The sequence below is a fragment of the Euleptes europaea genome, chromosome 1, assembly GCF_029931775.1.
Source record: "Euleptes europaea isolate rEulEur1 chromosome 1, rEulEur1.hap1, whole genome shotgun sequence".
Taxonomy (NCBI): Eukaryota; Metazoa; Chordata; class Lepidosauria; order Squamata; family Sphaerodactylidae; genus Euleptes; species Euleptes europaea.
The window spans coordinates 65,371,726-65,387,243 of NC_079312.1; the positions used below are offsets into that span (position 1 = coordinate 65,371,726).

Below are 15,518 nucleotides of genomic sequence, written 5' to 3' on the forward strand. Positions count from 1 at the left end.
AAACCTTATGGAAGCTGCCAAGGTTAGGCCTCAACTTTTAGTCAAGGAAGTGTGGTAGAATCTTGGGATTTCTAGTAATCTAAAACTCTGGACCCAGAACTGAACTCAGATATCTAAATAATCAAGCTAACACAAACCATGTCTGTAATACATAGCATGCATAAGTTTGGCATGTCTAAATCTAAAATTTGAGTCCATAGCTAGCATATGCATAACAGTGTGCCACCGACATAAGATAAGGGAGCCAAGTATTGTTATCTTCACAGATGATACCCAAACATTACAACAAGAGAGAGAGATCATCAAGCATCAGTCTTATCAAGGATTTCAACAAGTGGCACTAATAATAGCAAGAGACCAGACTGAATCTGGAACAAGGCATTATGCTCAACATAGGACTGCCACTGAAAAACCTGTGTCATCTTCTCTGCGTTTTACTTCAACTTAGCTGTATTTACTTGTGTATGAATGTCAGCTCATTATGCATTTCCCCACCACACTTTGAATTATTGCTTGTTGCTGGAGAAGGCAAGGGCACACTAAGTGATAACTGTGACATAAATATCTCAGGAAAAGAAGAGCAGCCAACACTGGACTATCACTTTTCAGCGGCAACTTTGTGTTGAGTCTAATAACTATTTCCACCCTGCAAGACAGTCCAGTTCAGTCTCTTGCCACATGTAGCACTATCAAGTCATCAGTGCCTTACAAGCTCAACCTACAGTGTGCCTCAAACCAAACAACCACCGAAAAATACCTTATTGGTATTTTGGTGTTTTTTTTTAATACCCCAAATTGTGGCAATTTACCTCTCTCTTGACTCCAACTGCTGGCAACCTTCATATGCATCTATCTATGTCTATGTCTGTGTGTATACACATGTGCACACTCAAGAGATACACACACAAAGGTTGCTAGTTGCTGGAGTTAAGATCCCAGAGTGAAAATCTGATCTAGATTTATTCTACATTCACCAGAAATAAAAGTCATTCTAGAGATACTTAGGAGAACAACAACAGTGTGAGGTCATCCATGAGTGAAAGACCTCCTGACCCAATGGAATACAGCTGAGACGCAGGAACCGAAGTCACAAGATTACAAATCACCAAGGCGACAATAACAATCATGTAACAGGATTCTTTTCCCAAAGTTAAAAAGATATACAAATGCCTTTTCCCTGTCACACACTTTTAAAACTACTGACTCAGTTATTTACTTATTTCTCCAGAGTTATCCATCTGTTAAGCATGTGAGTTACCGTACTAAATATTTCATTTTTGTATTGACACATACACACACACACAAACACACACAAAGCACTAGTCTTGTAGCTTAATTAAATTCTTTCCTTTCAGGCTACTCAAGAAATATTGCAATTTAGTCCGTTTAGGGGGGGGGATCAGTATCAATCTATACAGTTCAGGTCAATCTGTTTGAAAATATCATTTATGTGAATATTAAATGTTAATAATTTACAAATTGAATATAATCTCTGTATCTGAACTTCAAAATTAAAGCAATTTCCCTCAAGGCTTATGCTATTATTCCATACATGCTGAATGCTTCAAAAATGAAGCACAAAAGAAAAAAAGAGAGAAATTGGGAATTTATTACTCAACTGCTGCTGTCTTATGTTTAAAGTAGAAATGCAATCCATTTATGTTTAATCTGTTTAAAGCTAAATGTAATCCAAAAAAGATTTTGCATTGTCTAGGCAAGGAGTGTGCACGAGGCCTTCTTTAAGGTTTTCAGCTGTATCTGAAGAAGTGAGCTGTGACTCACGAAAGCTCATACCCTATCACAAATTTTGTTAGTCTTGGAGGTGCTACTGAACTCTTGCTCTTTCCTACTGCCACATAAAATACATTATTTTATTATCATTTTACTAGTTAGAAGCTAATTCCAAACCTGCCTTTAAAGTCGTTTACTTTCTTCCAAAACAGCCTGAAACTGTGCACATCAAAGATGGGACTTCTAATTTTTACACAGAGTTTTATTCTCTCTTGTCCAGTGTTTTCACATACAATTTCAGGATCAATGGCTATCACTCTTCCCTTTTATCAAGATCTACTGCTCCTTCTTCAGCATTAGCACCCTTCTCTCCAATATTACAATTAAGCACTTCCAGGCTCTAATTATCTTCTATCTTGATTTCCTACTTTTTTCTCCTGTACATGAGAATGTCACCGCTATGTGGTACTTTCCCATAGCTATTTAATTAATTTATTTTTTTAAAAATCTATATTCCACACTTTCCACAATAATATGCACAAGGCATTATGGTACCCCTCTCCTGAAATCTTACTTCGTTTCTGCATGTTCAAAGCATCCAGTCTATACTTTGAACTACCTTCTAAGTTATATCTACCCCTGCTTATATTCTTTCTTCTTTTTCTCTCTCAACACACATGCAAATTCAACCACAGTTGGCTACTTAGTTTAATCAATCCTATCTTTTTTTGCTAATTTAAATGCTCTTCTTTACGCCTAACATATCCTTTCTCTCTCACCACAAAGTCATATTTCTTCCCTCTTTTCAATGGTACATCTAAAGTTACTTCAACTGAAAGGGACCTTTCTGCTACTATTAAAAGTACCATGCCACCCCAACCATCCCAACATGGCTGGACTCGGGAAGGCCTGTGGTTAAAAACCCCATTCAGCAATGAAGCTCACTGGATTATCTTGGGCCAGTCATTAGATCTCTGCCAGCACTACCTGACAGGATTGTTGAGAGAATAAAAGGAAGATAGCAGGACCTTATAAATCTCCAAGAGCTCCCTGGAGGAAAGATGGAATTAAAATGTCATACTTGCGGGGGAAGGAAAATCCCATCCCTTCCCCCCTTCTTGCTCTGTCCCCTCCCAACTCTCGCAGTTGCACACTTTGATACCCCAATGCTCTTGTCATGTCCTTTCTCCCCAAACTTCCCATTGTGTGTTTTCCTCCCACCTTTCCAGTCCTCCCAACTCACATTTTCTTCCTCCCTAGTGCTTCTAGCTGTGCATCGCCCCCACCAATACTCAGCTTTTTAAAAAAGCATTTTTGCACAGGTTTTTGGTGACATATGGGCATATGCAAACATCACGAGTTACTCGCGGGATATTTAACCCCACACAAGTTTTCAGATTTTTCCACAAACCTGGGATCTTCTCTATCCCCAGCACCAGGGCACAGATTTTTTTTTTTTTAATTTGCGTGGCATGCTGGCACCATTTGGAGAACCAGATAAGCCCTATTACTTATCTTGATTATTGTTCTGTCCATGTAAATTGATTTCTCATTCTCCTTGGCTGGGGGTCTGTGCCACTTTCTATCAACCGAATAAATGTTAAGTAGTAGCCTATGGTGTCCTGGCAATGGTATCATTGTAGGCCCCTATTTACTGGGGCCTACATCCAGAACAAGCATTTCTCTACCACTCTGCTGGGTGGCCTTGGGTCAGTCGCACAAACCAATCTCATAAGGTTGTCATGGGGATTAAATGGAGGATGGGAGAATGATGAAAGCCGCTCTGGGTCTCCACTGGGGAGAAGCCGGGATATAAATGAAGTAAATAAGCAAACAAACAAATTAATAATACAATTCTCAAAAGACAATAAGGAAGCTCAGGAGTAGGTACTACACAAATGTGATTGATACTGACTTCAACTAAATTAGTCCGGGGCAGGGGTCCCCAATGTGGCACCAGCCAACATCTTTCTGGGTGCCCACCAAATATTTTTAAGAAGTGGGTGGGACCAGGTAGGGCTTTTGCCCAGTAAAGCTTCTGGTTGACTATTGGAGATTTGACTAGCTATGCAGATTTTTTTAAATGTTGCTTTGGCAGAACCTGCCACCACGGCATAAGGATGTACACTGTGTTACTGAAGTTAAGCTGTGGCAATCATTTTTTAGCTTGATCTGCCTCCCACAGAAGCCATTTTGTGACAGCCATTTTGTTCTTGCGCCCACCATGCCATATCAGAATTCCAAGTGTGCCCACAGGGTCAAAAAGGTTGGGGACTCCTGGTCCAGTGATTCTTGCATCACCCACTTCTATTGTACTTCTTAAGACTTACTTCTAAACTACACTACATTTTTCAGGACCCACTTACAAAGGGCCCCCACATTCTTTCTCTCTCCCCAGCACCAAAATGAGAAAGGAGGGGGAGAGAGATACTGTGTCAGAGAAGGGTTGAGGTGAGAAGAAGACAGAAGAGTTGGGGGAGGAAGAAAGTTACTATGAAAGATGGGAGAAGGGAAGAGCGAAAGACTGCATGAGAGAAGGGGAGAGAGGGGAGGAATCAAAGGTGGCAAGAGTGGGATGCCCTCTCCGTGCAAATTCCTTGTGAGTTCCTGTTTGTATTATCTATAACATAAACTAATGTGAGATTCCTGTTTCTCTCTCACTCTTCCTCTCCAACCCCTCCCCCGACTGGCCATCATGTCAGTAATTTACTGGGCTGCTTACCTGCCCACAGAACCACCACAACCACATTCTCATCTTTTCTGCTTCTATCTCTCCTTCCCACCCACCCGCTTTTTTTTGTGTTCCCCATTTTTGGCTACACTGATTTTACATACTGTCATTCTCCAAAATGGGGACTCAACGCAGCTTATATCATTCTCTTCTCCTCCATTTTACCCTCACAACAGGTAGGTTAGGCTGAGAATGGCTGACTGGCCCTAAGTCACCCACTAAGCTTATGTGGAGATTCGAACTCAGGTCTTTCAGATCCAGATCCTATTCTGAAATGCTAACCACTACACCACACTGGCTTTTTGGGGGTTGCAGTTACTGAAGAATAGCAAGTGGCCAGGCCTGGATGAGTTATGCAAATCAGGTGGTTGCAAGTCACCTGGTGGTTCCTGCTGTGCCTAGCCCCAATGAGTCCTCTCTCCAGGCAGTAGTGAGGGGAGCAGGGGTAGACTGGGAGGCCAAAACAGCCTCCCTCCCCCTGCCTTTTATTGATACAAACCAAGGCTTGACTGCTGGAAAACATGTTGTGGTTGCCTAGCAAAGGCCACTGAGGGCATTCATTTCATAAAGCTAGTCACAGTTTCTATTATTTTTGAGGGTTTTAATCCCCCCAAATGTATTTTAAGTACATTTCAGACTTTTCTGAAAACATTTTTTTCAAGTTCATAGAAAGATCTGTCTTGTCTGTTAATGGCTTCAATCTCCAGATTTCAGTATCCACAGATCTGGCCATGTTGAGAGTTAAATATATTGATACAAATATATGATTACAAGAGGAGAGCTTGCAAGGACTTGCGGTGGGGGGGATCTAATTTCCCCCTCCTCCACTATTTCATCGTTCCATTCTTTGAAAGCCCCATCACCTCTCCCATTTTCCTGTCTCCTTTTCTCATTCCCACATATCAGTCAACTTACCTTTATCTGCCCTCCTGTCTTCAGTTTTCCCTCCTTCCCTACCCCCAGCAGCCTCTCCCCATAAACACTATGGTCGAGTTGCACAGTGCCAGCCCAGCTGGGCTAATCTGCACTGGGGGGAACCTGCAAGTACTGCAGAGGGGCACCTCCCTTTCTCTTGCAACTCACAGATCATCACCTTTCCCTACTTCCTTTCTCTTTCACACCCACCCATCAATCCACCTTTGAACTGCCTCCCATCATATGTATTTTCATTTATATCCTGCCTTTCTCCACGATGGGGACCCAATGCAGCTCACATCATTCTCCTCTCCATTTTATCCTCACAATTACCCTGTGAGGTAGGCTAAGTTGAGAATGTGTAAAATAGCCCAAGGTCACCCAGTTAGTTTCCACAGCGGAATGGGGATTCAAGATCCCAGTCTGTAACTTTAACCATATCACACTGTCTTTAAGCAGCCAGGCTTGGATGAGTCAAGTAATTTGGGCGGTATCAAGTTGCCTAGAGGTTGCTGCGGGGCCCGCTGCATTGAGTCTTCCTTTAAAGGACAAAACAGCCCACTCCCCTCCCTTTTACTGAGAAAAACCAAGCAGATATCAATCCTGGAATGCTGGCCAAATTATTGTGGTTGCCTAACAATAGTCCCTGAGTGCCACTGAGGGCCTCTGTTTATTAAAGCTATAGGTGCTATTAGAATATATGATAAGTGAGAACCTACAAGGACATACAGGAGACATATCATTTCCCCCTCCCCCACTATTTCCTCTTTCTCTTCCCTGAAAGCCCCCACAGCCTCTCCCCTTCTCCTGTTTCCATGTCTGCTTCCCATCCAACAACAAACCTACATTCATCTGCCCCTTTGTCTTCAGCTTTCCCAAACACACACAAGCAGCCTCTACCTGAGAAAACTTCAGCCCAGTTGTATGGTGCTGGTCACTGGGCCAGGCTCACTTTCATGGTAGAGAACCCTCAAGTACCTCACTTTCCCCTGTATCCCCCTCCCCACACTATTTCCTCATTTTTTCCTCCTGGCAACCCCCATATCCTCTCCCCTTTCCCTGCTTCATTCTCTCCTTCTCACCCATTTACCAACCTACCTTTTATTTGTATCCCATCCTATTTATTTACTTCATTTATACCACAATCTGTCTCCACAGTGGGGATCAAAGCAGCTTACATTATTCTCCTTTCCTCCTTTTTACTCTCACAACCACCCTGTCAGGTAGGTTAGGCTGAGTATGACTGGCCCAAAGTCACCCAGTGAGCTGCCACAGCAAGATGGAGATTTGAACCTGGGTCTTCCAGACTCTACTCTGAAGCTATACTATACTGGCTTTCATAGCGTGGCTGCTAGGTGAGTCATGCAAGTCAGGTGGTACTGAGTCACTCAGGGATTGCTGCCAGGTAGGCCTGGCCCTATGGAGTCCTCCCTCAAAGACCAAAATAGCCCTGCGATGGGCCCTGGAAGGACCCTTTTCCTTCCCGCTGCCTTTTACTCAGAGAAACCAAGCCTAAAATTTTGTGGTTGCCTAACAACAGCCATTAAGGGTCTCTGCTTCTTAAAGCTACAGACACTCCTTTTATCATTTTGGATTTTTAACCCCTTTTAGATTTCAGATGTTTCTGCAAATGTGGGGTATTTTTCAGATTTGTAGAAAGAGCCATCTTGCCTGTTCACAGCCCTAGTCACCAGATTTACGTATCCTCACATTTGGCTCACTTAGCAATTATAATATATAATACAGGAACAACTTGAGCAGCAAGCTGCAGTTCATCAAAGGCAAACCAAAATTTGCTATGAAGCCTTCTCTCCCTGTTCACTCTGTTCCTCCTCGTTTTTCTTGAACTTATGATCCACTTGTGAAAAATTCATGACCCAAAGTTTAAGAACCACTGGGTTAGTCACTTCACTATCCCATAAAGTACGGTTTGGCAACGTGACCAAATCTTCATATTACATTACAGGCCATCTTAAAAGAGAAACAGAAATAAAAATAATGAATTGGATCCAAAGTTCCACTGTATGAAGGAATGCACTTCTGCTTGTGCAAGGAAGAAGAGGTCAGTTCTCTCTCAGCCTGTGCCCTCCAAAACTGAGTTCAGGGGATCCTCCTGAACAGATTTTTGGAGACAAAAGGGGGGGGGACAGGGGGTCATAAACTGTAGTGAAAAGCAGCAACATCACTTTGCATGAGAAGAATTGCATTCTAGTTGCACAGAGAGTACTTTGGATGCTCAGAAGAGTATCTACCCACAAGAGGCTACCCACTATGTATCTGTATGACATACAACTCTGCCCTTGCCTCCTTCAACCAAGCCTATACTTAGGGGTGCATATCCCACCTGCAAATCTGTGTCAGGTGTGATTGGATCATTCAATCACTCCTGATGCAGTGATGTAGCATAATTATTTGCTCCTAGAGGAGGTACACTAAGATCAGCAATGGATGCAAGAACACAGGAGGCAACTAATTCTTACTCCTACACACTTCCAGTGTATACCTTCTTGGATATAAGCATCATGTGTCTCAGGTATCAGAAGCCTGGGAAACAGGGCTTTAAACTGTAAACCAGTAGGGTTTTGTTTTGGTTTTGCATATGCTGTACTTTGAGGGTGCTGATTAAATAGTGTTAAATCATTATACACACACTGTGTATAAAAGTGACACTGTCCAAAGATATTGTTCTAACTTCTTGTTTTCCATGTATTTCCAGCTGCCGGCTTCCAAAAATTCTGTTTAAATCTAAGTTTTTGCTTTTATTATTTCCAAAATTTGCATATACATAAAAACATCAGCCTCCAACTGGCCAGATGTCTTCCACTGTCAGCCCTCCTCATTTTTCAGTAAAGGAGTTTATGTCTCATTTCAGTTCCTACCCTCACAAATCATCATCAGTGATCATCATTACATTCAGTAACACAATCCATTGGGCAGTATTCAACCTTAGCATCACTTGACTTGGAGCCCTTCTCCTAGTTAAGTAACTTTTCCATTGGAGAACAGCCACTTATGTTGGAGGCAGGCTTCTCAATCTGGAGAAAGCCTTCATACTTTGCTAAGTAGGGTGGTAGGACACTGGCCAATGGATATCTGCAAAATGGATGCCATAGGCACCTTTTGGCCAAGCGGATGACGACCCAGAACAAGCTATGCAGGGACTGCCATTGTTGAAATGGAACAATTTAGTAAAATTAAAAACTTTATAAATACAATCTCCATTATTAATTTTGAGAACTGATAATATGATTCCAATCTACTATTATAACAGGAAGACAAGAAGAACTTGGAAATAAAATTATTTTAGCAATAAAATAATTACTTACCAACATTAATAGCCCAACCCCTCTCAATGGCAAGTTTTCCAGCCTTTAAAAAATGAATCAAGAATGTTCATGAATAGTAGGGACATAGTATTTGGTAATGCAAGTATCTCCTTGATATTTTCATTTCTAACAATTGTAGGTTATATTCTGAAAAGTGAATCCTTACAAAAAGTAAAGCATGATGGACCACTCTGTCCCGATTCACCTACATAAACATTCACTTAAATATATTTTGTATATTTCAACCATAATTTAATTCACAATTAATATTAAATTTGCTATGAAGAGTAGAATACTGACCCCTAGTAGGCAAAGGAAAAAGTGCATGATATTTGAGCTGCAGAAAATGACTGAGAGTGATAATGCTTCTGAATTTTTTGTTGTAAATAATAATAATAATAATAATAATACTAAAAACCTTGATGATTCCAGATACCTTAACAATCCTCTTGATGGCCTAGGGGAAGGGGGGAGGTTGGGGAGAGCCTGCTAGCAAGCCAAAAGCATATGAGTATCATTCCAGGCTGATTTTGTTTTCTTCTGTCTGCAGGTAATCTGGTGCAGCCCTTAGTCAGAGATGAATGGCAAGAGTCTCAGCTCTTAGCCAAGACTCACAGCCTGGGACCTATGATAGGCAGCCAAGTGAATTAGGACCCACCCAGGATATGTTTGTCTTTTTTAATGCTGTTTATTTAAATAATATCATTAAATTGGTTGGTCTGGAAATTCTGTAAGATTCTTTGGATCCCTTCAGGGAGAAAGGTCATATAATAATAACAAATAAAAAAAATTGCTGTAAGAGCTACAGATGCCTAGTACAATAGGAATCAGGTGTTTGTTTACAGAAAATGGAACACCTGGGTGAGTGGTATTAAACCCTAAACTCCGCTAGCTCTATACTTTGCCATGCTCTCCTGCTTTAAGCATTTTCCTTAAATAACTCCTGGTATCAGAGCCAATCTAGAGGAAAATGCTTCACACAGCAAGGTACAAAGGAGTGAGAGTCAAGATTTAGTTCCCTTCTCCTATATATTCCATTTTCTTTCTGTTATTAAAGGGAGCCCAGGGCCAGTTCTCTGCACGAACCACATACGGCTGCTTGAGATGACATAATGAAGAAGTGCCATCTGGAGCAAGCTGAGCTGATCTTACCATGACAGCACCTGCCTTGTTCCTCCTCCCACTGGGAACTGCCTGTCTGGCCAGCTCTAGAGGACTCCTCTACATTCCAAATGTGTTTATTCTATCTCCCTCCTTTGGTTTGCACTATGAGATAAGTAAATCTGAAGCTAACATTTTCACTAAGCTGTCTTTCCCAACTTGTTCTCTAGTTTGAGAACTTGCAGATTACAGATCCTCCCCTACTTATAATTCTTGATCACATCAATTACAAAAGTATGAAGAGAATGGCATTAAATAAATATTTAAAAATTAATTTGCTGGGGGGGGTGTCTCTCTGAATTTTCCTCCCAGAAGCTTCAGTGATACATGCAAATTGGATGAACAATACTGGTTACTTCCTTCTCCTGCCTGCTAGGACTAAAAAAAGCTAGCCAGAGGTCACAATGGAAGCTTCTACAAACTGGAAACTGAGGAGGCTGACTAAAGGAAGTTTTTTTTTCTGATTTCTGTATATTTTAATTGATAAGGTATCAAAATCAACATTCAAAAATCAAAACTGCCTATTTCCACGGTTTCTGTAAGCTGTTCTATTATTTTTGTTAAGTACCATGGGAGCTGGTAAAAAGTGGGGTGGGAGAGAAGCAAAAATTAAGAAGGCTTTTACTAGAGGAGAACAGAGTTATAGATTTCAGCTCCTAAATCTGAAAGTCCTGCCTATGTGGCCTAGAGGCATCCTGCTCTTGAATTATTGACTAAGTGGGGAGAAGGTCACCACGGCAATTCAGTTGTATGAGAAAGGCATGTTGTGCATGCTCAAAGGTATTTTTCTTACAGGTAAGGTCATCAGCCTCCAGGTGGGGCCCCGAGTTACAATTGATCTCCAGAGATTGAACTACAGAGATCTATTTCCCTGGATAAATGGCAGCTTTTGAGGATGGACTCTATGTCATCCTCTAGTGTTGTCAAAACAGTATAATGAGAACCACATCACCTACACTTGACAGGCAAGTTTCACAGCAGTTTTGTACACTGCTTATAAGGTCAGATCTCTGAGTGCAGCTGATTCTATAGATTCACAGTTCAAAAGGCCCTGGCTCAAGTTCTAATCAGTCTCATCCCTTGACTTTTTGATAGACACAGCATGAAACATCCTTATCGGTGAATACCTTCCAGACAGAAGGGAGCTGAACAGGAGTGGGAATGGGCTTGGAAAAACTTTCAGAGCTGCACACAGAAATACCAGTGTCAGACAACCCCTGAACTTCTGGTATTCAACTGAAATCTGTTGCTGACTTTTATGGTCTATAGAGGCACAGCAGCCACTCTCCTCTACAAATATTGATATCTATATTTAAGAGAATTCATTAGAATTCACCCCTTTTTGCAAGATAGAAAGTCAATGCATTCCTACCATGATAAAGAGAGATTCCTTCTCCTAAAACCTAGGTATGCTGGCATAATGCAACCTGCATGGGCAGGATTTTATTCCCCTTTTCTAAATGTTTAATTTACAGCAATTAAACACATAGGAGAAAAAAATATGAGAACACTTCCTTTACCATTATTGTTCCTCCGGTTTGTGTTCTTAGAGGCCTTAGCACCTTCCGCTGGACAAGGAAATTGGGCAAAAAGAGAACAGGTGGAATTTCCGTAATTGCAGCCACAGCAAACGACCACTACAAGAAAAAATACAAGATTAGGGTATTCATATCACCATGTGCAAAATAAAACATATGAATGTGAACAAATCAGATCATTACAAAAAGCACCAATGAATTCCAGGGGAAAATGTTGGTGAGCAAAATGAGTACAGCAGATTAAATGCCTATATTATTCAATCTGTAAATGAGATAATTGGTCTTAGAAAGAAAATAGCTTCTGTCATTTCATCTTTTGTATTCTTATGTCTAACTGTCCCCTAAGAACATTACATCTGAAGCCCAAATAACTTTTTAAAGAAAGCATTTAATGGTGCTAAACATTTAACTGTGCTTACTACTGAAACATTTTAATATAGCCCTTAGAAAATAAAACTCATACTAAATGACATATCTGAAAAATACAGTGAGAGGCTAAATTCAGCCATCCTAATAAACCACGGTTTATAAATCACAGTTTGATTAAACACTGTCTTATCATAATGTCCAAATGCAGGATACCCACACTGTGATTTACTGATGATTGCTACTCTGGGATTCTAAACCACAGTGTGTACTTATTTTATTAACTGTGATCGGTACTATGATTTCTGAACACTGCCTCCTGGATGCAGAGTTACACAGAGAAACAGGGGAAAGCCTCATAATTCCAGCAGCACTCTGCTACAAATGATTCTTTCACAGGATATATTCTTCTCTTCTTTGCCTCCTTTCCACATTTCTGCTTCTCTTCTAGTGATAACACATTAAGGAGGACTTTGTATTTTCTCCCTCTTCCAAATAGTAGCAAACTGGGGGCTATGAACCAAGTATATCTGGTAGACTAACCAGGGTTTCTGCAGAAAACTGCCTTAAACTAACTTTGGTTTATCAAGATGTCTAAATATAGGCGATGGCCCCTTTCAAACTGTCCTTATAATCCAGTTGAGCAGCGGGTTGCTAATGGATTTGTGTCAATTCAGACATAACCAGTTTGGCTCCTGGCTGCAAACGGATTTTTTTTTTTTACCTGTTCAGGCATTGCAGGGCTCTGCTCCTTTTTATGAAAAGTGCTTTCTCCCATTTTCAATTCTTCCTTGTGTTTCTGAATTGCTCCAGTGTGCTGTTTGAGCTGTGTGAAGCACTTCCAAAAGGACAGCTATTTTTTCCTGCCTTTTCCGCCCAGCATTCTTTTTCAGTCTTTTTTTTAAAAAAAAATTGTATGATTTGTGCTATAGCAGCACCATTGACATGCCTGTCGTTGTAGCTTGAAAAAGAAAAGGCGGTAAAACAATAGCGCCGCTGTTTGAACTGGCCAGAGAACTTTAGAGACGGCTCATAGACAGACTGAAATGAACTGTATGAACGCCCATCTCTGTATCACTTTACTCAGAAACGGGCCAACAACTGATGACATCTGGTTTAGAATGTTAATCTGAAAAGGGCCTTAGTGAAAGCTACTGAAAGCTTTGAACATTCAGGTATGATTTTTAATAAATAAATAGTCTTTTAATAAACTCTGTGCCAGGGCTTGACAAATCCCAGGTGCCAAGTTGCCATGGTGCCAAAATATTTTATTGTGACACCTACTATTTTCAGCAGTGATTTTATTGTCTCCCAATGATTCTCAGAAGTACAAACTTAGCACTTAACATTAGAATCTGTGCTGTATGACATAAAATACATGTGCATGAAGTTCTTGTCATTGCTTGTTTATAAGTTAACCTTACACCATTCAGTGGTAGCAGATGAATTCATTTCTTAACCAGTTGCTTTCTATACTATAGCTTTTTAAAGCAATAATAGAATTATGAGAAATTAGGTTAGGATGAGGTGTTAGCTTTTTGCTCTGGTGATGACAAACATGGTAACCCTGCTCTATTTATTTATATGCTACAACAATTTTGTCATAGCTTTAGTAAAATGATGAGGAACTGCGAAGAGCTGAGGATTAAGTTTTTATGGTAGCAATAATTAGAAAATATGGTCATTCAAATAAAAACCCTGAATGCTGGTAAATGAGTCTTGCTCCTATATTTGGGGACCTGTTCCTAGAGCAAAGAAAATTTATAAAGTTCTGCTCTAGAGAAATCACTGCTGACTAGGCAAGGTTAAAAGTAAGAAATAAACAAAATCTAATGTGCCAAAATGTTTAGTTTTGTGTTTTAGAGAAAAATACAGAAAAGAGTTCCCACAGTACTTGCCTGACTTGCCACTTTTAAACATAATTATTTCTGAACACCAAGCAAAGCTGATTGAAACCCAAACATCAATTTGATGCATCAATTTGTCCTACTCCTTAAAAATAGAGTAGTGGAAACTGCAGTCATGATCAGAAGACCCTGGGGAGGGGCTGCTTAACTATTTTGCTTCCAGTCATCTTCTGCCCAACTTCACTCAAAGAAGAAACAATACACAGGCAGAAAAGAGGACGACAGTGCTAGAAAAATGAGTAGAAAAATGGCTGGTTATGAAAGGATTATGTAGACCTTCCCTCCCCCAGTCACCTGCTCAACATTTCACCTTTTTTTAAAAATAAAAGGGGAAATATTTGTATTTGAATATTGTGTAATTTGAGCCAATATCACTGCATCTATCATGATATTTAAAGTCAAACCCCAATGTATTGTTTCCTTTCCCACCACTACCAAGAACTCACTTCCTGTATCCCAAGAGGCCCCTTTCACTGGACGGCAACTAGGCTCAATCTCCAGATGGTATGTAGAGAAATCTTATTTAGGCTAGGGTACATTTTATTCTTTCAGGAACAGTGACTGCTCATCCTTAAGTGAGTGCTTATCGTATCTGTTACAGGGGATCATTAAATCATTGCCTGATACTCGCATTTTCAACCAGTTTGTCTTTGGAAAATCTTCAGAGTAACTTTTTTCTTTCCTTCTCTTGCATGCAACTTGAAAATTAATTACATCTGGTTAGTTGTAAACTTAGATATAACCTTAGTTTGATTTGCTTGGAGGCAGAGATAAGTAGCTAGAAACTAACGGGGAACTAAAATTGCCTCTTTTAAGGGATAGTTCGGTGGTTTATCCTGTCATTCATCCTATAGTATGCATTTTTATTCATCTTTATGTGCTCACCAATATATTAATCCTTTCTAAAAACTAGATTTAGAGTATCTTTAAATTATGAAACTATGGCAAGATTACTAGTTGCCATTACCTCCTCCATTAGATTCACATCAGTTCTTCATTCCTAGAAGAAGTTACATTTTGCCTACAAAATCTCACATAGATAGAATAGCATCTCTCATCCTTCCTTAGCCCCACCCTCGTTTACAAAACCATCATTACTAAAAGTGACAACATAGAACATGCAGGCCTTTAGGTACTGCAGCTCACTGTGGCAGGTCCTACTACATTGCTGCTCAAGGATGGGATAAAGGGCTGCAAAAAGGTATTCTGAGAGCCATGAACATTTCAAGATATGAATATTCTCTGACCTAGTTTTTTTAAGGCACTGTGTGCAAGATCTGTTTAGAGAACAGAAAAATGGTGTCTAATATGCAAAGCTTTCAACCAGATCATAAGTGTGGAAAATACAGAAACTAGATAAAGTAAGCACAGAAAAATGTTTAATGCAAGTAAATTCGGTTGAGAGAAACTGACGTTTTCAGTGCCTCACCTTGAAGCATCATATTAGTTTTGGCAAAGATTTTAATACAAAAATAATTTAGTAAAATGCCAAGGAACAGAATAACAACATTTAAGTAAAGAGCAATGATGGATAATGACAATGGACTCAGTGCAGTATGTAGCTTATGCAGGCTATAACATCGGTCACCAACAACTGCACAATTAAAATGACAACACAATGAATAACTAATCTGCAGTTTATATTCATAGCACTTTCAAGTATATAGCCAAAGCGCAAAATGATTTCTAGAATACCTCTTCAAAGCTTTCCAGAATATGCTTCTGTATGCAATATAAAAACAAAAAGTTGAAGAAAATATATTCAGACATTTTGAATAACTTATTGCCACAGCTAATCTCCAAATTATATTATTTGCAAAGTAAATTTGAGTCCTGCACAGGT

At 40.1% G+C, this 15,518-nt stretch overlaps 1 protein-coding gene across 2 annotated transcripts in view; it reads right to left on the minus strand.

Annotated features, from left to right (window-relative positions):
* Positions 1 to 15,518, minus strand: part of HDAC11 (histone deacetylase 11) — a 40,867-nt gene that overhangs the window by 13,691 nt on the left and 11,658 nt on the right. Inside the window, exons 3-5 of one of the 2 annotated variants that reach the window (XM_056861971.1) lie at positions 15,371 to 15,397; positions 11,385 to 11,501; positions 8,704 to 8,746 (exon numbers count right to left, since the gene is read on the minus strand). In XM_056861971.1, the coding sequence (XP_056717949.1) occupies positions 8,704 to 8,746; positions 11,385 to 11,501; positions 15,371 to 15,397 (187 nt within the window). The remainder of the gene's footprint in view (positions 1 to 8,703; positions 8,747 to 11,384; positions 11,502 to 15,370; positions 15,398 to 15,518) is intronic. The other variant, XM_056861978.1, reaches the window with a different exon arrangement.